The following is a 23,742-nucleotide window of genomic DNA, read 5'->3' as shown; positions in this document are numbered from 1 at the left end:
CTGTCCTCAATGTCTTTGTCTGTATATGGGTTGATATTTTATTTTTAATGTTTAATTTTCTTATTTGCTAAGTAGTCAAGATTTTTTATTCTCATTAATTCTGTTTTCCTTTTCTCAAATTTAACTTTTATATTCTTTTTGAAATTATATTGGTTTTTATATTCTTTCATGTATACAGAAAAAACAATCAAACAAGCAGAGTAAATAAACTCTGTAAGAACAAACATGCATATCTATGTAATCTCATTCTGACACCTTTCAGGATCATCTTAAAATATCTGCCTAGCTTTCTGTAAACATTAAAATGAGATCCCTATCATAGTTACATATTTTAAATATTTAAAAGTAAAATGTGATGTTGTAAAAAATAGTAAAAATAATGGTGAAGTTATATTTAATCCTAGATTGGAGTTCTTTTAAATTGGCCATTAAAGACAATATAATAAAAATTTCTAAATTACTTACATAAACATTAAAAACTTTCTGCGTTAAAACTCACTTCAAATAAGTCAACATCAATCTTGGAATATATTTATAATATATTATGAATTAATGGTATTTATCAATAATATATAAATAATATAAACCAATCAATAAGAAAAAGAACACATTTCAGCAGAATAAGTAGAAATTGCAATTAGGATCAGAAGAAGTAAAATAAATGGTCATTAAATGGGAAAGAATGGCTAACTTCAAGTGCAATAGGAAAAAATGCAAATCTTAAGAAAACATATTTTTACCCATTAAACTGTCAAAATTTTAAATATATGATAGAATATTGGATACATTCCTATAACCTGTTGCTTTAAGTAAAATTAAACTCTCTATTGTTAATTTTTAAATTACATTGAAAATAAAAATTTGTAAGTTTTCAATATGACCCAAAGATCTTAGACATAAGCATAATCTTTCACTCAATTATTTTGTTTTTATTTATAGTCTTATAAATTAGCCCAAGAAAATTAATTATTAATGATGTCAATATGTATATAGCTGGTTGAAATGTTATGACATAATTTTGTATTAAATTTGTACACAAAATAAAAATTTGTTAGTGAAATATATTTAATAATGGAAACCTCTTTAACAAATTATTATAATATTCACTAGCCATACCCTTTAGTCATAAAAATGTTTCTGTAGATGAATTTTTATTCACAAAAAACCATTTTGTATTGATGAATAAAAATGTTGAAAAGGTATATATGTACTGTATACCATTTTTTTAAACTAATTAGGAATGGTAAGTGTATGGGATTATGGACTTGGTAATTTTAAGTCTAATTTCTACTCATGATTTAATTTATCTACAATATACATGTGGCACATTGGAATTCAGAAAGAGGAATAAATAACATATCAAATTTCCCTATTATCTGCCAACAGCCATCTACTATGAGAAAGAGACACAGAGAAAAGAGACTTTAAAGCTAGTTCTATGAATGGTGGGAAAGAGACAGAAACAAAAGGCAGTTGTAGGATTTAACTTAGATGAATCATTTTGAGAAATGTTTAAGGACAAGTAATAGGTGAACATCTCTTAGATGAAAGCTTTTGGCACTTCTCTGTCATCCAGGCCACTGGGATGCCTTGCTATTTTTGTGAGAGATACGGACTAGTACTTCCCTACAGAAGCATTTAAAACCTACATCTTAGGTTTCCCATCTTTACTATAAAGTAACCCAAAGCCTTAGGTCATATGGTCCCCTACAATCTCTCCAACGTCATCAGTAGCCTCTCACCCATATTCACTTTGCTTTCCAATCCTGGAAAGCCTCCATGCCCATCAAGGTTTGTGATCTCTATGCCTTTGTTCTCCTCTATGACTGATTAACATTCCTCTGTGCATGCATGGAGTCAACTATAGCATTCTGTTTCTCAGTCCATTCAAAAAATGTCTTCTAAGTAGGATTTCCACATCCACAACAAGCAAAATAGTTACAGAAATGTTTCCTCCTATTGCCTCTTTTTGATGCAGTCATAGGTTTAAAAAACAAACATAATAACACACTCACCTTACATTTACTGTTTTTTTTTTAATTATTATTATTATTATTATTATTATTATTATTATTCTGTCTCCCGGCTACCAGCATGGAAATATTTTGGAGTCATAGACTTTGTGTTCACCTGTTCAAAACTAGTTGTGTGGACATAATAAATGCTTTAATATTTTCTCAACACATTTTGGACACTGGGGTAGAGCTTGGCCAATATGTTTGCTGTACAAATGAATATAGTGATAGCTTTTATAGACACTTCCTCTGAGTTGATACATTTGATCTTAGAAGGCAGTTGGTTAGTACTCAGGATATTATACATTGGGTGTGGTGGCACATACAATTAATCCTAGGACTTGAGAGGTAGAGGCAGGTGGACCTATGAATATTTGAAGTCAGCATGGTCTACCATGGTGAGCTTTAGATCATCTAAGGCCATATAGTGAGATCTTGCCTCAAACAAACAAACAAACAAACAAACCTAATCAAGATGTTATAAAGGGAGGGGAATTATTCCATTTTTTTTTTAAGTAAGCTCCTTAAGACTCAGGAAATTCTAAAAGGAGGCTTATTTAATGTGGGAAGTAAACAACCCAGAAGATTCAAGAAGTTCCTCAAGCTAATGTGTCTTAGAGACACTGACCCCCTAAACAATACAGGCTATTGCCAGTGCTCTTAGATACCCATTAGAATTTGACAATAAGAATCTATTGCTGAAAATACCACCTGGTCATAGAACCTAGAGAAATAAAGTCAGTATTGACCCAGAAGCTTTCTCCCTTCAAGCTAGCCCTCATCATCCTAAAAGACCCTATGTATAATACTGGAGAGAAAATGTCATCAATAATATTATCCAGCTGTCAGCTATGTGAGCTACATTAATGCTTGGTATGGAAAAATGAGTTATAGAGCCAAACAAGGAATTCTCAACTGAGAAAACTCGAATGGCCGAGAAGCACCTAAAGAAATGTTCAACATTCTTAGTCATCAGAGAAATGCAAATCAAAATATCCCTGAGATTCCACCTCACACCAGTCAGAATGGCTAAGATAAAAAATTCAGGTGACAGCAGATGCTGGCAAGGATTTGGAGAAAGAGGAACACTCCTCCATTATTTGCTGGTACAGCCACTCTTGGAAATCAGTCTGGTGGTTCCTCAGAAAATTGGACATAGTATTATCTGAGGACCCAGCTATACCACTCCTGGGCATATACCTAGAAGATGTTCCAATATATAACAAGGACACATGCTCCACTATGTTCACAGCAGCCTTATTTATAATAGCCAGAAGCTGAAGAGAACCCAGATGTCCTTCAACAGAGGAATGGATACTAAAAATGTGGTACATTTACACAATGGGGTACTACTCAGCTATTAAAAAAAATATAATGAATTCATGAAATCCTTAGCAAATGGATTGAACTATAAAATATCATCCTGAGTGAGGTAACCCAATTACAAAAGAATACTCATGGTATATACTCACTGATAATTGGATATTAGCACAAATGCTTGGAATACCCAAGATACAACTCACAGACCACATGAAGCTCAAGAAGGAAGAACAAAGTGTGAGTGCTTCAGTCACTCTTAGAAAGTGGAACAATATTTGCTCATATTCATGTGAGCAAATATGGAGACAAAGTGTGGAACAGAGACTGAAGGAGGGGCTGTCCAGAGATTTTCTCACCTGGAGATCCATCCCAATACAGTCACCAAACCCAGACACTAATGTGGATGCCAAGAAGCACATGCTGACAGGAGCTTGATATTGCTGTCTCCTGAAAGCCTCTGTCAGAGCCTGACAAATACAGAGACAGATGCTCACAGCCAATCACTAGACTGAATATGGGGTTCCCAATTTAGTCCCCAGTGGAGGAGTTAGAGAAAGGACTAAAGGAGCTGAGGGGGTTTGCAACCCCACATGAAGAGCAATAATATCAACCAACCTGCCCCACAAAGCTCCCAGGGACCAAACCACTAACCAAAGAGTACACATGGAGGGACCCATGGCTCTAACCTCATATGTATCAGAGGATGGTCTTGTCAGGCATCAGTGGGAGGAGATGCCCTTGGTCTTGTGAAGGCTGGCTGCCCCAGTGTAGGGGAATGCCAGGGTGTGGAGGCAGGAGTGGGTGGGTGGAAAAACACCCTCATAGAAGCAAGGGCATGGGAGATGGGATAGGGGTTTGTAGGGGGGGTATCAGGAAAGGGGATAGCATTTGAAATGTAAATAAAGAAAATATTCAATAAAAAAGAAGAACAACAAATACATATTCTCACAGGTTAAATAAAAAAAATAATATTTTAAGAAGTTCCCAAAACTGACCAGATCATTGGATCACTGGATTCCAAGCTTATCCTCAAGCACTAAAGACTATTGAAAGGCACTCCCAACATGGAACAGGTAAATTAGTCATGATTCCGAGAAGAGATTCCAACAAGCCAAGTTGCCTAGAAGAGGCAGAGAATGCTTGAGCTACCTGGAAGAGATACTCCTTAATCCGTCAAGCTATTTCCAAGTTGTGCAATGAGCTTCAGGTTTTCAGGGTTTTTTGAAGCATGAGCCATGCTTGATAAGCTTTGGGTCATTTATATGCTTCTGTAAGTAATGCCCCCATACTCCTTTAACCACGATAAACTCATTAGTTTACCAAGTTGGACTGTGTTTCCTCACTTCTGTTGTGAATCCCCTATCTAGAATGAATAGACATTTGGTTACATTTCCCTAGGAATAGTGTCACACAACAAGATCATACTATTTGACTCTCGTTAACCAACAAATAAAATAGTTTCAAGGTATCCTTTGCTGGTACAAAGGAGGGTTATCAATTTACACAGGGAAGATGAAGTCTGAAACTGAATAGGGTTTCTTATGCACCAGAAGCCCTTACCTAAAACATCAAGGTAATAAACTTGATTCATGAACTTGCAAAAACCTACCTACCTTTCAACTTTTATGTATGTATTTGATGGAGATAGGAAAATATGGAGACTATGTCACTAGACCTCAAAATATCTGGTCAATAGAGAAAAGGATGGGATGCCCTCGTTTTTCTTCTTATTGCTATTAGGCTGAGTAAGTAGATTCAGGAGGGGTATATGTAATTACCACTAGGAATGGCCACAGCTAGGCAGACTAACTGATGTGAAGAGAGTCTACAAGGCAGGTGCCAAGAATTCTTCTTCATGGTTAGTGCCAGTATTTCTAAGAAGTGTGCCATACATGTATTTTCAACCCAAAATGCAGAGCAGCCAGTGAAGTTACTAATTTCTGAAGTTACCAATAACTGGGCCATAGTTCAAATCATTGTATTTTTAACCTATGCTTCCATTTCTGAAGATGGAAAGGAGATGAAGGGTACAGATGGAAAAAATGAAACCATAGTGACCTTGTCCCGGAAGGTCATGGCATTTCTTACATTTACTCTTTGGTGTAGCTCAGCCTTTGTTTCCTCATCTTCCCACAGGTCTTCAGGAACAGAGTTGAAATCAGCCTGCCACTGAGATACAAAATCTTGCTTGTGATCTGGACGCCTTAAAAACTCCTGGAAACTTGTCCTATAAGTAGGGGAGAGAAGAAGGTGGATCTTTGGCCTACCTAACCATGACCAAATTCCACCTTTGGGGATTTTACTTACCTAGTCTCATATAAATAAGAAAGCACGTTGTGTTGGCTTTCTCTGAGATGTCGAAGCACTGTTTTGATGTGGTTTATGTAGGATTTCTCTATCAGTTCCCAGTAAGGTACTAAAAATGAAGGTAGTTCCTGTTAAACAGTAAATTGCAGAGATCAGTGTTTGAAAATGAAAATTCTTGTGAGTAGCTGAGTCAAAAGGACACTACTTATCGAGACCATGTCCCAACTGCCACTACCTGGAGCACAGCTTCTAAGATGTCTTAGTCCTTATCTGTCTCTAGAAGATAATTCCTGTTCCAAATAATCAATATGCTTCAGAACAGGCATTATTCTTTCAAAAATCTTGTCCTGGCCTAACCAGTTGGAAAGGTTACTCTCAGATCTTCTGAAATTTTGTCTTAGCATCCTGTATTCCAGTTGTTATAATATGAGTAACATTAATTCTGTTTGTCTGTACTTTATTCTAGAATATCAGCCCTGTTTAGTCAGGGACTATAGTTGTCTTGATCAGTACTTGGATCAAGAAAAGTTGATTACTTTTTTCCTATAATCACATGAGGTGTGAGACCTCGTAAGTCCTCAAAGACTATTGAATGAATGAGTTGATTTATTTCATTTTGCCTCAGCTGGAAACTGACCATGTTTGGAGAACTCTGAGGGTTCCTCCTGTCAGGGTGGGAATAAGTTGCTTCAGTTGCTTTTGACCAAGACAGTGGATATAGTGTATGACTCAGAAAGTATAACTTACATTACCTTCAATTATGCAAATAAGCAATCAAATATGAAATCAATGAAAATGATATAAAATTGAAAGTATATATTATATTGAATATAAATTTGATATATAATCATTTTTGACTACATACTTACTTACCAAGGAATCTCACATGACTCACTTATAAATTATCTGAGTTAATTTATTCTTCAATTATAAAATTCTTAATACCAGAGGCTTTTTAATGACTCTATCAATCTCATGAATACATTGAACATAACATTTCACACAGACCCCTCTGCTGTCACACAAACAATGTCATTGGATAAATTCTTGCCCTTGTGAGTAGAAATTGCTTTTGTGTATTTTCCACATCTTAGCCTTCCATGTGGCCTTTGGAGAAGAAAAGTCCATGTTCCTACTGTTTTCCCTGTGACCATTGATAAACATCCTAGGTTTCATCTAGCTGGTGAAGACTGCCACACTGCAGTAAGAACTGATGTAAGCTGTTCTACCATTCCCATGTGCCTTACCATGTGAACCACTTCACCCAAGTGAAGCACTGAGGAGATGGTTACTCTACATACCAGTGCTTTAGGGAAAAGGCATTTTACAGTGAATAATCAGAGTCCCTGCCTGTGGAGCTTATATCCTGGTGGGGAACTAGTTATCAGACTGTAAATAATTAAGTTAGTAAGAAGGAAAAAATCAAAAGCATCTTGAAAAGCTTGTGTGTATAAAATACTAATTCAGGTGCTAAATGCTCCGCAGTGACAGAGGGGATGTTTTGTTTTTATGAGTTTTGGAAGACCTTTGCTTTGGCAGCTTGGGAATTATTTTCAATGAGAGAAAGGGAAATTTGGACAATAGCTATGGTGAGCAGAAAGAGAAGCAGGCACAAGGGCCCTGTGGTTAGGTTTGTGTCTGCCTATGTAGAGGTAGTGCTAGTTATATAGTGTAAAGAACTTTCTAGAACGGAAGCAGAAATCAAGATGATGATGATTCTGAGGAACGATACACATGTAAGTGTGTGTGTGTGTGTGTGTGTGTGCACGCGTGTGTGTGTGTATTTCTGGATTTCTTGACAGCTCTTGTGTATTGGAGTACAGAGATCTCCTGACAAATATTTACTAAACAGTGTAGCTTCATAATCACCATGTGAAGATGAGGTAAAGAAAAAAGGGGTCAAATACCTTACACCAAGACACAGAGCTGCTTGGTGACACAGTGGAGATTTGAACTTAAGTAGGATAATTGTGGCCCATGTGTTTAAAATGATCCCCAGAGCTGGAAAGCAGATCTTCTTCCATCTTGTCTCTCTGAATTGTGTTTTGAAAACAGATTACAACGGGAAACTTGCTGAAGAATTTTCAATGGCTTCTGCTAACTAGTAGAAATACTGTAAACAAACACACTAAGATCTTGGAAGACAGTAGTTGTGAGAGCCATGTGGATTATTGATCCCAGATCAAGAGGTTACTAAAGGGAATACTATTAGTATGTGGATTAGAGGTCATTCTTGTGGTGTTTTGGGAAAAGTGATGCTTTCTGTTTTTGTCCTAAGAATTTACCCGAGGCCCACTTAAGAAACCATGGACTAAATTCCTTGTTGGAGGATATTTCAAGACAGCCTAGTGCTCACTCTACTACATGGACAGTAGCAATCACTCCTATACAGGTGTACAATGAGAAAAAGCAAGCAAGGCCAGAAGAAATACAAAATGTACAATCCGAAGAGAAAAAGAATACCACAGGCAAAGTTTGTGCTTGAGATCAGGGCCTGATCTTTACTGGGATCATGGGAAGGGTGCCCTAGGGGCAGATCCACCCAGCAAAGCTTCTAAGCTGTGAGGGGAAAAAGGTCCAAGTGATTTCCTGCTCTTTAAACACAACACAAAAGAAAAACATGGGCAAATATGATTCATGGATGGGACAGGCTCCATCCCAAACTGGCAGCCAAACTTAAAAGTGTCATTCACATTCATGTAGTTCTGGCCTTAGTCAGACCCCCATATGTCTTTGCATTACTCCTCCTTGGTTTCTCCTAGTCTTTGTACATTTCCTGATGTATTGATGATATACTTGTAAACACATTTTCTTTCCTCAGGATTCATTTGCTCTCTACAAGAGTTAATCCCAAGATTTATGTATGTGAGATTGGATCATAGCTTAGTACTAAATTTTTGCTTTAAATTTTAGCATTTGTAAGTGTTATTTCTTCTGAGGGATCCTAGAGATAAGGAGTGATTGTTTTGAAACATTTTGAAAATGTTTGGTGGGTGTGTTTCTCTGAGTGTGTATACATTTAAAGTAGCTTCTGTTTGGTGGAGTGATATCCATAAATATGCATACATACATAATTATATACATAGATACATAATACATACATACATGCACATACATTATTGAAACATCTAAGTGTTTCATATTAACTAGTATTATCATAAAATTGGAATACTTAATATGTATTAAAGGAATCAGACACAGTCAATAGTATATGACAGATTCTTGATAGCTTCCTGACTGTGTCTGATTCCTTTAATACAGTGAGCTATGCTGTGTACCTCTACCCCAAAGAACTTACATCCTAATGTGGGGCTACAACAACCCTGGAAGAATTTAATAACAACTGTAATACAACTCCTACAGTGAAGGCTTGGCTCTCAAATGTTTGGTACAGATGGACCTTGCTGAGTATATCAGTGTAAGAAACCATTGTGGACTGGAATAAAAAGATAGAGCTGATTCTTGTAAACATCCAATTATCTTTATTTAAAAAAAAAAAAACTGTCTGATTTCCCCAAGATGATTGATTTATATTTTGAAGCCCCAGGCCTAGGTAGCAACTGCATCACCTTTATCATAGGAAAATGGCCCTTCATTGCCTAGCATACTTATCACAAGCTCTTGGGTCATGGAGTTGTCTTATGAATGAATATATATATATATATATATATATATATATATATGTATATATGTATATATGTATATATATACATATATATGTATATACGTATATACGTATATATGTACGTATATATGTATATATATACGTATATACGTATATACGTACATATATATATATATATATATATATATATATATATATATTCCAGTTATAAAAAGCCAGAGGTTAAATTTTGTCTGGACATATTATGATAAGGCATTAGGCATGATGACCAACTTTAAATTTGCTGGGTATGCATCCACCAGAGGATGCATCTAGGAAACTGCATCTCTGCTTGTACTTAGGCAGAAAACTGGTACTCATAGGAACTATTTGCTCCCCTGATTTCAGTACTCAAGAGTAGTTTCAAAGTATGACCCAGAAATTCAAAACAAAAGGAACAATTGAAATGCAGTTTACTGATAAGTCTCTAGATATATTTTTTTTCAGTTTCCCTTACATCAATACTGTGGACTGAATCCCTGATCTTCTGCCCTCTACTAGTGAGCTGCCCTTTCAGGCTTATCTCGGCTTTTTGGTAAATATTTACATAATCCTGGCTCCAGAAAGATTTTTAGATGTTTCAAATGTGGTAAAACATGATATACATGATGAATGATTCTACTAGTTTGATTCTAGGGTGTCCTACCTCAGGTATGGGCTCATTCACGTAGACCCATTCTTCTGATCCTGGCTTAACTGGCTGCGGTGCTGTTGGCATGGGTGACACGTCTGGTGAGCCAACAGGTGATTTCTTTACTGAAATTTTGCCTCCTTGTGCTTTTCCTTTAGGAGAAACTTAAACATGCATATGAAATCATACTAGTACAAGAAGGTTAACAGGATAGGTTTCTGAGGATGACAAAATCCATGATTATTTTGGGATTCAGGCCACCTATTACTCTTTTACCTTCTTCAGGCAGTTTTACTAACTCAAAGATAAAGGGAAAAAATGCCTCATTTCCTGTAGCCCCTGAATTAACTAATACCACTCTGACGACTACTACTACCACTACTACTTATGAGTTGTTTTGTAATTTAAAAGAATAAAACAACTCACATCTGTCTGGCTATTGTTACAGTTTTGGCACTTCATTCACCACTTGCTTCTCTAATCATGTGTGGCTCCTACAAAACTTAGGACTTACAATAATGTGTGTTTAATTTCCTATTGTAAAAACTGACAAATTAAATTCCTTATGCAACATGAGAAAGAAGATGTCTAGAACATAAGCAGGCCTTGTTCGTGCCTCTTGGGGCCAAGAGCAGAAGTTAGAGAAAGATCATTTCTAAGGGTTAACCAGAAGAGGTAAGTTATAGATGTGACACATGAGTGAAGAGACAACTAAAACTTGTGAAACTTCTCATATTCCCTATAGGTTGAAAAGGATTTCTAAAATGATATTATTTATTACTCTGGTTAGATGTTAAATTTAAGCCTAGAAAAGTAAGAAGGGAGGGAAGAAGACATCAAGGGAAATAGAAATGAAAGCAAAACTCTGAGAATAAGGGGATGGAGGAGATGGTAAGTAAGAAAGTAGGAGGGCGAGGAGGAGGGGGAGGTCCTCTATGTCCCAATATAGAATCTAGATAGGAAATAAACTTCTTCTTTTCCAATGAAGATGGCCACCCAGACCTGTTGCGTGCTTTCCTTGTATTATGAGCACAGACATACTGTGAAAGGATCAATTACTTTTTTTCTTTAAAAATCACTCAGGCTAAATTGTGCTTTCCTTCAGATTAATTGGTGAAAATTGTACATGCAGTTTGAAGATGACTTAACTAAGGGGGCACTTCTTTCTGACAAATATATTTTTCTAATGGGTAAAATTTAGTGATGCTCTTTAGATATCTTTAATTTTATGCTAATTAAAATACATGGTTTTTAAGTAGAGAAGGTATTATCAGCTATGACTTTTGGAGAGTTCAGGTGATTTCTCCATATAAGATTAAAGCAATATCCATTAGTCATTCATACACCTGCAGACTAGCAAAAAAACCTGTTCAGAACTGGGTATCTTTTTTCCTGTATGATTCTTCACTATTCATTCTAATCTGTGACCATTTTAAGAAAGGTTTTTTTTTTAAAGAATTTCCAAAACAAAAAAGTGTAATGATAGATGGAGGAATCGAATATGATTATCCCCTTTCTTTTAAATATATTTTCTTCATTTAGTGAAAATTAGGAGAGATGGAATAGATTTTGCATCAACATGCTTTGAGAGCACATTAAACACATATAATATTTAGCAAAGAAAATGCTTAGAGAAGGAGGATATAGTGGGAAATAAGCCTGTATATAGCTCAAGTAGTGAAAAAAAATTCCTTTGAAACAAAATCTTTATTAACTATTTAAGTCCAATGAAGAAAGTCATTTGAAGTCTTCAGGGTTTATAGTGAGATCACTGAGTCCTTGATATGCCCATTCTTTATCCGTAAAGGGTTTGAAGAAAAACTCATGTTTCATACATTTTTACACATCAGTTTTAGGAAATTTTTGTTTAATAATGATAACTTGATAGATCTCTAACTGGCTATCCAGTCCCAAGTGTGCAGCCATAAAAGTGTACCCATTAAGCCAAGATAATTACAAATTAAAATGAGTCACAGAGAAAACTTCAATTTTCAGACAAAGTAGCAGATCAATGTTAAAATAAATAAAGACACGTCTAGGTAAAAATGAAATGACAGAGTAATACTATACTTGAGAACAATAAACAACTAACTGAATAAACCAACAATAGATAACAGAAAAATGCAAATAGTGGTGATTTAGTAAAGAGTTGAGCAGACATTAAAAGTCAGACATTTAAAGCAAAATTTAAAAGCAGAATGCAAATAAGTAATTGTAGGAAATGAGTGAACTGCATTAGCTGACAGAAAGGGACCCTTTAAGAAATCAGACACTTCATAATTAAATTAGCATTTCTCAGAGAGGGGAGAGCCTGGGACCCAGCATTTGTTGGCAAGAGGCAAACACAGATTCTGGTGTATATATTTTGAAGCAAGATGATCATTGTTACTACTCATCACCTTTTAGTTTTAAAATATTCTCTGTGGTTACCTGACAGTATTTTTACTGGTTGAAGTTAAAATATTGGCTAACAGTGGTTACCTCCATCTTTCTTAATTTTAGCTGTGTTCAACAAAAGCAACTTTTTGCTAACAGATACATAGTGTTAATGGCTGACTGGGCTGCAAAGAACACCTGCCAAAGTTGAACTGCAGGTTGACTCAGCTGAGATGAACATTTTAGATTAGAGATATACAACCGGAGGAATGCAACCAAGAAGCTAGAGTCCCAGTGTTAGAGTCAGACCGAACACATACTAATTCTGTGCGGAGAAAGAACTTTGGCGAAGCTCAGGAAGGAATATTTTCAATGTTTAGGATCCTAGGATTTGTACTGCTCATCATGGGGTCAGATAGATGTAGCTGTAAAGTGGTAAGATGATAATCTGAGATCATGAATGAAACCCACCTTGTTGCAATTAAACTTAGAATGGAAAAAAAAAACCCTCTGTATATCAATTCTGCATCTACAGTGAAATCCCTATACCTAGGGCTCAGGGGACATTGCAGAAGAGGAGATGGAAAGATTGTAAGGTAAGACCTAGAAGAACAAGACACAAACTGTGATGCCACCTTATACATAGCTCTGGGAAGCGGTGCCCATGAAATCTCAGCAATATGGTAGCCTGAATTAGACCTGAACGACAATGACATCAGGTGGCGTGCTAATGTGGATGGAGAAATCCCATAAAACTCTACCCAGATGAAGAGCTATAGACGAGGAATGACCATTGTGAGAGGGAGAATCAATTTCTCAAGGGATGAGCCTCTTATCTGGTCATCCAGTGCTATGTGGCCAGTCCTAAAATATATACATAAGAGAAATAGTAAGTGAACTTAGAGGTCTTATGTATATATTTATATGAATGTATACCTGTAAAAATAACAATTAAAGAAGAAGCAGAAAAATCTTATCGAAGGTGAGAATATATTTGTTTCAGTAATACTTAAAGCAGAAAAGTTAATGAAAGTAAACAGGAAGAATTCTAGTGAGGACAGAGGGAAGGGTGAAAATGATGTCAAAACAGCAATTATGTATGAATTTTGTTAAAAATAAAAATTTAAATTAAAAAGTAAAAAAATTATGGTAGCACTTAATGTTTAAAAAATGAAAGAGGACATGAAATTGAGAGATTGAGAAGCAAGGGTAGATATGAGTTAAGGGAGAATAAGAGGAAAATATAAAATTCTCAAAAAATTGGTAAAATATTATCAAAAAATTTAAAGGACACAAATTTTGGGGAGCGGTGTTTTGGGGGCAGGGTGAGTTGGCAAGAAGAAATAGATATGAATACTATTAAGAATATTATATGTGTGAAATATAAAATATGTGCAAAATATAACAATATTCTTTTAAAAATAAATATTTTAAGATCAACATAAGCTTAAATGTTTAAGATTTCAAAAGGAAATCAAAGGATTTTTCTAATGCCCAGAGACTAAGAATGGGTCAATGATGTGACCAGCAAGAAATAATAAATTTAAAGAAAGAAGAAAAGAAGAGGTATCGCAACTTATAAGAGAGACTTTAAATATAACTGAGAGATAAACAAATGGTCTAATGGTCTGAGAGGTAAATAAAAAATTGTGTCCAGTGTCAATGATACTAATTTTAAATATTAAGAAGTGAATAGTATAGCATTCTATGTGAAGGAAATACTGTTATAAACACCCAAGTAATAGCATGTTTACACTATTGTAAATAAAAGATTTAAATCTAAATCTGATTTAAAGTCATATTCAAAAATATTTTACTTACTTATTTATTCATTTGTTTGTTTAAGTAATTTCATGTATATGGTTAATTTGTCTGCATGTATGTAGTGTACTATATTCTTGTAGAGGACAGAAAAGGGCAGAGGATTTCCTGAAACTAGAGTTATGGATGGTTGTGAGTCTCCATGGTGGTGCTGGGAATGGCACCAGGGACCTCAAAAGAAAATGCAATTTCACTAGCCCCTAAAATGTATCTTTTAACATACCATTTAACCTCATAAACTAGAAACCTAAAACCTGAAAAAAAAAGGAAATCCTTTATGTTAATTAAACTGAGCTACTAAATGCATATATTTTAACTTAATCTTGCATGGTTGTTTCTGGCTTTTTCAGTGCCTGTGTGTTTCTAATTAAGAGTGCTCTCAGAGTCTCCCTCCATTCTGTTGCATCTAATTTATGTTTTGGTAGCAAGTCTCTCCATGTGTACTTCATATGTCTTTCTGGTGCGCATATAATAATCTTTCATTTGAATTTAGTTTGGGAACAATTAAAATGCAAGACATAAGTAATATGAAGTTGGAAATTTCTCTGTAAACAATCAAGAGCTGAGTAGAAATTACAGTAGTTAGAATTTCAATTAAAACGGTATTTCAGCATTGATTCACTAACTACATGTACTTACATAAGTCTACAGTGTCACATAATCATGGCAAGATTGCCTTTGAAAGTAATGCTATAGAAAATGTTGTTCATCTTAGCGTAAATACATACATATATATATATATATATATATATATATATATATATATAGTGAGTGTGTGTATCACAACACTAAAAAGTGATTTAAATATTATTGTAATAGAATGACCTGTGAGATAAATAATTGTTTAAGTGTCAATGGCATTAATTTCAAATATTAAGAAATATATATACACACATACACAAATAATCATGACTGTTAAAAACTATGATATATATATATATATATATATATATATATATATATATATATATCAAGATGTGCACAAAATTTAGAAAATTTTGTGACTATCACTACCCACTTTTAGACTAAGACAGAATTGGCAATTTCTGATGGATATTTAAGTAAAAGTACAAAACAAGACAGTAATTCTGGGAACCTATATGGAAACAAGTCAAGTACATGCATTCATTGCATTTCAATTTTTAATTATTTTTTGTTTTTGCTATAGCAACAACATGGCCTTAACTAACATGTTTTAGATCATGCATGTTTTCCATTAAACACTTCAAAAATAATATTTACCTTATTTCAAATAAATAGATAAAATAAAAATAGGCAAATGTAAGTAAAAGTAAAAGGCGAGTCAGATAGTAATGCAACTTAAAGCATAAGGTCCAAACCAGAAGAATAAGAGGGCAGGCAAGGTAGTCCAAGCCTTTGCATAAGTTGAGACTCAGGTGCAGCTGTGGTTCTGAACTTTATACAGCCACGATAAGATCATGAAAGGGAATACATACTTATTACATAACCCCTCACTCAGTAGCAGCAACGTTGCATGCCCTTGATATCAAGTGAAACTTCTCACTTAGGATTACGTATATGAGCTATTGAGTTGAGAAAATTACATACTTGCATTTCAGAAAATGTAATAGCTGGTCATTACTGGTACAATGTCAAGTTTTAGTTCCGCTGCTGTGTTGTGTTATAAGGAAAGATGGGGACATGCCGATGTGATTGTTAATGAATATAATTTAATGAGAAGCTAAGGAAGTTACAGCAGAGGTTTTATGGGAGCAAAGCTTAACTCTGGATAACATCTATACTATCCACAATGAATGGATACTCTACCTATTGGGCGATCACTTCATTATCCCTTGCAAGTATCACTTTTTTTTCACTATTGCCTTGGAGTCTGATGCTGTTTTCTTTAGAATGAACTAATGACTTATAAATGCCCCCCAAAAGTAGTCACAGTGTAAACTTGCCATCCTTTATGGCTGTTATCACTGAGCTGGTTGTAAAACACAGGAACACATGTAACAATAGCTAACTTTATCTGTTGTACCTTTCCTTTGAATACAATCTCACCTTTCTTTCTTTTTCCTTCAGGTTGAGATTCTTGCTTAACATGTTGGGTTTTTAAACAAAATTTACCTTACAAATATCATTGATGACCTATTTCAATAGCCCAGGCTGTACAGTCTCTAAGCAATCAAATACATTTGTGAACTGCATCAAATCCATCACTTTTTTTTTCTGTGAGTTGAAGTCAATCTGAAGATAGACTCTAAATTTACTCTTAATGAATGATAGTTCATTAAGAATCACAGTTCTAAGCCAGGCAGTGGTGGCGCACGCCTTTAATCCCAGCACTGGGGAAGCAGAGGCAGGTAGATTTCTGAGTTTGAGGCCAGCCTAGTCTATAGAATGAATTCCAGGACAGCCAGGCTTACACAGAGAAACCCTGTCTCAAAAATCAAAAACAAAATAAAACAAACAAAACCAAAACAAACAAAAACCAAAACAAACAAAAAAAGCACAGTTCCATTCTATGTCTCCATGCAAAGAAATTTAATATTACTTTAGTAGTGAAATTTAGTAATGGTTTTGTTTATAATCTTTAATGGGATGGTAGATAAATCGCTAAAGGTAATCCTTAAAGGTAAATAGCTAGTCCATTTGAAGCAACACAATTTATTTAAATTTACTGTGACAAAATGACCTTCATTTAATAGGACAGGGCCTTCCAAAGAATGATGACTCAGCAAGATTACTAAGCATGTAAAGGTGCTTGCCCCTAGGTGATGCAAGCTTGATAATCCAAGTTTAACACTGAGAATCTACATAGAGGTCGGGGGGAGAGAAATGACTCCAATTTCCCTACCTTATATACCATGCATACACATGGTGATAAATAGTAATAATGATAATAACATGATCTGATCACTAATAAAAATGAAGCACCTTGAGAAAAAACTAAATAACAACATTCTTCTGATATGATTTGTCCTTAGTATTTTTTGTTTTTGGGGTTTTGTTTTGTTTTGTTTGGACATGCACTGTATGGTCTAGTGACTCCTGTATTTCCTATTGTACTGACTCTAGTTTACAATAAAAAGGATAATTTGGGTGTCTTTATCTTACATTTCCTAGAGCCTAGTTAAAAGTAAATTTCAGAAAGAGGGAAACTAGAAAATGGACGATCTATAGGTTAATACTATGTTTGTTAAATGGTGAATAAGAAATAGGTCCTTGAAGAAAAAAACCCCTCACTACTACATGCTGTATTAGATTCCGAAATGCTCAATTAGTTGCCTCTCTTGATCTTAGGATACGTACTTTTTTCAGTGAACAAGTATGACAGTTTAAATTATTATTATGTAGAAAGCTAATCTTCTCCAATCTGGGTGTGTGTGTGCTTAGAAATGATAGTCAAAAATTATATAAATGCATGTTATTTTCGTTTGAATATTTCTTGCCTGACTGCCAAGATTCCTTAGAAATAAAAAAGTAAATTACACAGAGGATCAGCCTCACAACATTTTTAAACTAAAAGTACTTAAAACATATCCATATTTGACAATGAATTTCATATAGTTTTGTACCAGTTAATTGTTTTAGAGAAAAAAAGTTTAATCATTAGAAAACTTTATGATAAAAATATTCTGGGTAGCAAGATATGTAAGGAGTTTTGCGCACTAGAACAAGATGTCAGAGACAAACAAAATAAGACACTGGATTTATAAAGTTTTGTGGGAAACTATTTCTGTTGGACATAACATGTACTCTCACCCATTTTAAATATTAGCCCAAAAATATGTTCGGAAATCTATGTGTGTTTCAGTGTGTGTGTGTGTGTGTGTGTGTGTGTGTGAGAGAGAGAGAGAGAGAGAGAGAGAGAGAGAGAGAGAGAGAGAGAGAGAGAGAGATGTAAATTGTAACCCAAGGCAATCTTAAACTCACTATATAGAAAAGATTGGCCTTAAACTCCTCATTTGCCTTTTATTTCTGGCAAATGTTGGGGTCACAGGCTTGCTGTATCATGCTTATCCTACAAACAAACTAACAAAGACAAAAGACACTTAAATAGTTGCATGATATTAGTATTATTTATTATTATTTTATACTGAGAACTTTAGTTCAAAATTAAATAGACCTTTCAATGCAAGACAAATAGGAAGGTTTTTAGTTGAATCCTAAAGAGGGTTGAAATTTATATAAAATGGAGACCTGCATTCTAGAATTGTACTTGGAAGACCAAATCTACTAAGATAAAGTACACTGTAGCTCTTCCAACAAATTTTCAATCTAATGTTTTAGCTCTTGTTTAAAAGAATGAGGTTTTTTTTTTTTCATGATAAAGTTCACTTTGAAGTAGTAAAGAAAAAGCTCTAACTTGATTGGGCAAACATTTTTTAATCTGAGCTGCTGGGTGACTTTCTTTACCCTCCTGCCTTTTAATTCCAATGAGCACTAAAATTTCCCATGAGTATTGTTATGTCCTTGGATGTAACTAAGCAAGTAGAAATAAATCACAGTATATGCTTGTAAGATCTGGGACTAGCTCTGTACTTGGTAGAAAAGAAAGAGACAGGTACAGTCAGTCAGTGAAGTCAAAGCAGATTTATTATTCCTCCAGTGTACACTATTCAAGGTTACAGCTTTAAAATAGAAAATAAATACTCTAGGAACTTAAATATTTAAATTCTGTCAGAATAAGAAAGGCTAGAAGTCAGTATTGGGAAAGACACAGTTACACTGTTATTCTGATTATAAGCAAGCTCAAAAGACCATGGTGGGTAATTCTCCAGCACGTGAAAAATGCCTTCCAAGTCTAAATCACATTTTAAAGATTTAATTTTTAAATTTTTTTAATTCAAGATTATATATTCTAATTCCTTGTGAGCTTATAGAAAAATGCATTATATATTATATGATTTTATATTTCACTGTCTTACACTAAAAGCATTTTTAATATTTAAATATCTTGTGTTTATTTAAACCCAGTTTTGTTGAAGCACAATGGTCTTTAAAATATTATCAATGTCACTTAAAATTACTTCAGTCATGTGAAACAAAGTTCTTTACTTTGTCTCAAAACTTTTGATTACTATAATTACATTTAATTTTGTAAAGAACTACATATTTATGTCAAGTCTCCATGCAGTGAAACTATTGTTAGAGACAGTTATGATATACCAATGATAGGAAATGAGATAGTCTGCCAACATGTTGATGTTGTTAAAGACAGGCTTTAACATGTTGGGCAGGAATAAAAGTACTCCCACGACAAAAAAAGGCTAGCATGATCAAACTGTATATGCTATTTTGAAGCTTGACCAAAATAAAAATACTGACCTCAATCCATGGGTAATTTTATCAGCAGTATCTGCTGTATCAATGCACAGCAGAGCAGCATTCTTTAAATTCATAAGCTCACTATGCAACCTTAAAACATCCAGAGAGGTGTTAGAATTATGTCAAATACACTGCAAGTATCTTTAAACTTTTTCCTAATAATAATGACTATCATTGTAAATTTTAGAAGTAACACAAATCCAATGGTATTTGGCATGACACTTGAGAGGGCTCCTAACTCTTAAATTTTGAACCTCCTTTCATTAATAAAGCTTGTCTTTAACAACATCAACATGTTGGCAGCCAAAGTACATGGCTTGAAACTGAAAATGGACCCCTAGACAGAATTATTAATTTAACAGGCTGGCAAGCCAAGGATGAGTAAGATTCTGCATGAGTAAGAGCTTTACCAACCTAAGACAGAAATGAATTGCTTTCGATAATGCACATTCCATGATGGGTAAAGAAGGCATTCTTGTCAGAACGACCTAAGACAGGCTCAGTCTTGTTTATAAAATAAAAAGGGGGAAAGGCAGAGAGCTCTGGGGGCTGTTGGCAAGAAACTGATATTGGCCAAGGAAAAGGAAGTGGGCTGCAGACAGGAATATGACATTAGGCTAGAACAAAGAAGTAATTTCAGGCAGAAATCTAAATATTAGGCTAGAACAAAGAAGTAATTTCAGTCAAGAATATAAATCTTAGGCTAAAACAAAGAAGTAGGCTTCAGACATGCAAATGAATTTGGGCTAGGATAGGGAAGTAGGCTCAGATATTTGGGGCATCCAGATAAGCCCTTAGAAATAGTGATCATGGGAGTGATCATGGAACTTTGTTTATTACCTTGCTTGTTCTTTGACTCTTTGTGTTTATTATCTTGCTTGTTCCTTGACTATTTGCATCGATTGTATTTGCTAGTTCCTCAACCTAGAACTGACCTTAATACTTGCATGTAATTAAAACCGTATAAAAGCAAAAAGGAGGAGTAGGATGGGATGGGGGTTTCTGGGGAGGGGGGTAGGGAAAGGGGATGACATCTGAAATGTAAATAAATAAAATATCCAATTTTTTTAAAAAAGGAAAGAAAAAGAAAATGAGATAGACAGCTAAATAGCTAGTCACTTGTGAAGAAGCTATGTTACTTGTCAAATTTGTCTTACAAATATCACTAGCACAATGCTTAATACATTTTGTCATGATCTTTTTCTGTCACTTAATGTTAAATTAACAGTGTCTAGTGGCTAAGGATGTAGAAAAAATTGAATCTAAAATGTATTTTCTACAAGAGCATGTTTCCATAAATGGTTAAGTTTACTAGGTGACAGTATGTGTGTGTGTGTTTGGGTGGGTGTGTGGGTGTATATATACATGCCTGTGTGCATATGCACACACATGCCATGTTAAGCATGTGGAGTTAGAGAGAAACTTTTGAGATGTGGTTCTTTTTTTTTCTTTCACTGCATGAGTCTTGAGGATACAGCTTAGGTTGTGACTAAGTACCTTTACCCACTAAGCTACATCACTGGCCTCATTTGTATCTACTCTATGATTGTCTAACTTAATGTTTCTGGCTGTACACAAATTCAAGTGTCTAATTAATGTTATTAAACTGCTGTCCCCTCCATATGCCCTAAAACAGTCTTGTCATTCTACAACCTTCCTCTTCCTGTCCAAACTTATAAGCATCTAGCCTCACTGGGGTGACTCCATATCTCCCATGAAACAGTTAAGACATTGAGCTTTTTAAACAAGCATTTTGCTCAGTTGAAGGTCATTTCCTTGAATTCAGAAGAAATGTAGCTCAATGGTAGAGCATATTCTCTGCCTGTGAGCAACCCTGATAGAATCTGCAATACCATAAAAAATAATAAGGTAAAAAGAGTATTTCCACTTCTGGACATGGATATTCATTTCACATGATTGAAGTCTTCACAGTCTGAATCTAGACAAGTAGCCTGCCATTCTAATCTATCATTCTTTTCTATGTGACCACAAGAAACTGAAAAACAGGATTACAGATTACTCTGTCAGTCACCTGATTGTGTCTTTCCTTTCCCAGAAGTTTTTGCCAGGTGAAGCTCCTTGTCTTTTTCTGCTTCAGTAGAAAGGGGAGGGGTCATAGTATGAGACTCAGCAAGGGAAGCTGCTGCTTTTTTCTCAGTTTCCTTTTCTTCTAGTTTCTTTTCAACTTCAGAAGGATGATAAAAACAAACCTTCATTAGGGACTCCAGGTGCCTACTATTTCATTTCAACAATAAATAACAAAATTATTATGAAATTATACTTATTAGTAAAATTACTTCTACATACATTATTTGCTGTAAAATTACAGCAAACATACTTATTATTCCTAACATTAATTCATATTTTGGGTTCTTTCATATTCTTTTGCCTCATAGTTATGTTTATGATAATGGTATGAGATGAGGGTGATGATGATAAGGAGGATATGTATGTATGTATGTATGTATGTATGTATTATTATTATAATATAATAGAAAAGGATGGGGATTAGGTTCAAATATCAAAGAAAATATAAGAATTGAAAACAAAAGATTAAATAAAATGATCTAGATCATCAAAGTTAGAAGTACATAAAGAAAAGTGAGCAGCCATATATGGCAGCAAATGCCTGTAATCTCAGTTCTTAGGAGGCTGAGTCAGGAGGATCACAAGAAGTTGAAAGCCACTCTGTCCTACATAGTGTCTTTTGAATCATCCTGGTATCTCATGAAATGAAAATAAATAAACAACTAAATGAAAGGCTCAAGCAGTGTGATATAAGATATGGGATGTCAGGTGTAAATGGTAAAGCTACTGTTAGTCTAACACACTCAAATAATGACCACACACCTAAGAATGTATAGACAGCTGTTAAATGGATTTAGTGAGTTAAAATAACAATGTTGCAGATGGTGGTGGCTCATGCCTTTAATTTGAACACTTAGGAGGCAAAGGCAGGTGGATCTCTGAGTTCAAAGCCAGCCTGATTTACAGAGTAAGTTACAAAACAGCTAGGCCAACACAGAGGAACCTTGCCTCAAAACACAGAAAAAGAAGAAGAAGAAGAAGAAGGAGAAGGAGAAGGAGGGAGAGGGGGAGGGGGAGGGGGAGGGGGAGGGGGAGGGGAGGGGGAGGGGGAGGGGAGGGGAGGGGGAGGGGGAGGGGAGGGGAGGGGAGGGGGAGGGGGAGGGGGAGGGGGAGGGGGAGGGGAGGGGGAGGGGGAGGAAGATGAGAATAGAATAGAAAAAAAGAAATAGTAAAGAAAGAAAGAAAAGAAAAATGAAAAGAAAAATACTTGATGACACAAACGTGAGTTTGTATGAAATGGGGGCTGGATCTGTGAGAAGATGGAGAAAGAGGATGAATATTATCAAGATACAATGGTTACTCTTAATGACTTAATGTTTGCAAACATATATACATATAATTACCTTTGATCTTTTTATTTACTGCTTCAGTAGCAAAAAATTCTTTTACTTTTTGGCATAAGAGCCCTTCATCTATTTCAGCATTGATTTTTGTCAAAATGTTTTTTGGCTCTGTAAACCACTCTTCCAGCAATGGCCAGTTGTCCAAGAAGCCAACAATCCTGCAAAATAAAGACATTCTATGAATATGTGGTACTCATTTAAATGTTTGAGTAAAAAGACATTAAGCATGATATTTAGTAGGTTTATTTGACAATTCATGATGAAGAAGTAGCCTGTCAATGGAATTCAGCACCCAAAATCAACTTTTATGAAATCTCTATGTGATAGAAAAATACTAAATTTAAAGAACTTGTCTGATGGCATCAAGGTATAAAAAGGTTTGAGAATGCTAAGCATTTGGCAAACATCTGAGTTATGTTCAAATCTCTGTTTAAAGTTTAAAGACAGTATCATCCACAGTAATGGCAGGCTCAGTCTAATGGCTCTTCTAATGATGCCATAGCCCCAACAATCAGGGCATACTTTTTGTTTTCCTTAGAGATACAAAGTGAAGAGGTCTTTGGGTAAGGAGAGATGGTATGGGCTAGTTAGCTTTGTTAAAAGTCATTTTTGAATCATTGCTTTTTTCCTCCTAGAGCATAGATGGCTTCTTATAGCTCAAATTAAGCTTCCCTCTCATTTATTTTTAGATCTCTCAGGTTTTCATGAAATCGCCTAATTTTGCCTAAATTTTCTTTTCCAAAGGAAAGTTACACACAATTCAGAGAAATCCAAGTAACTTCATTTTGGTAAACTAGAAGAACTACTATAAACTTTTTCAGTCTGACTTTCAGCTCTGTGAAATTCTATGATCTTCACTGGTATTTTCTAAGTGTTTGC

At 35.0% G+C, this 23,742-nt stretch overlaps 1 protein-coding gene across 14 annotated transcripts in view; it reads right to left on the bottom strand.

The window, feature by feature from the left end:
- Spef2 (sperm flagellar 2) overlaps positions 1–23,742 on the bottom strand; it is a 156,923-nt gene that overhangs the window by 52,851 nt on the left and 80,330 nt on the right. For 11 of the 14 annotated variants that reach the window (XM_076916088.1, XM_076916095.1, XM_076916091.1 and 8 more), the window contains 5 exons: positions 22,864–23,021; positions 21,465–21,617; positions 9,953–10,101; positions 5,643–5,770; positions 5,424–5,562 (listed from right to left, as the gene is read on the bottom strand). In XM_076916088.1, the coding sequence (XP_076772203.1) occupies positions 5,424–5,562; positions 5,643–5,770; positions 9,953–10,101; positions 21,465–21,617; positions 22,864–23,021 (727 nt within the window). Of the gene's footprint in view, positions 1–5,423; positions 5,563–5,642; positions 5,771–9,952; positions 10,102–18,682; positions 21,618–22,863; positions 23,022–23,742 lie in introns of those variants that run through there. The other 3 variants (XM_076916096.1, XM_076916087.1, XM_076916099.1) reach the window with 2 other exon arrangements.

This window comes from Arvicanthis niloticus, chromosome 19 (assembly GCF_011762505.2).
Source record: "Arvicanthis niloticus isolate mArvNil1 chromosome 19, mArvNil1.pat.X, whole genome shotgun sequence".
Lineage (NCBI taxonomy): Eukaryota > Metazoa > Chordata > Mammalia > Rodentia > Muridae > Arvicanthis > Arvicanthis niloticus.
Note: the sequence above shows the minus strand (reverse complement) of the source record. Positions and strands in the feature narration are given on the sequence as shown.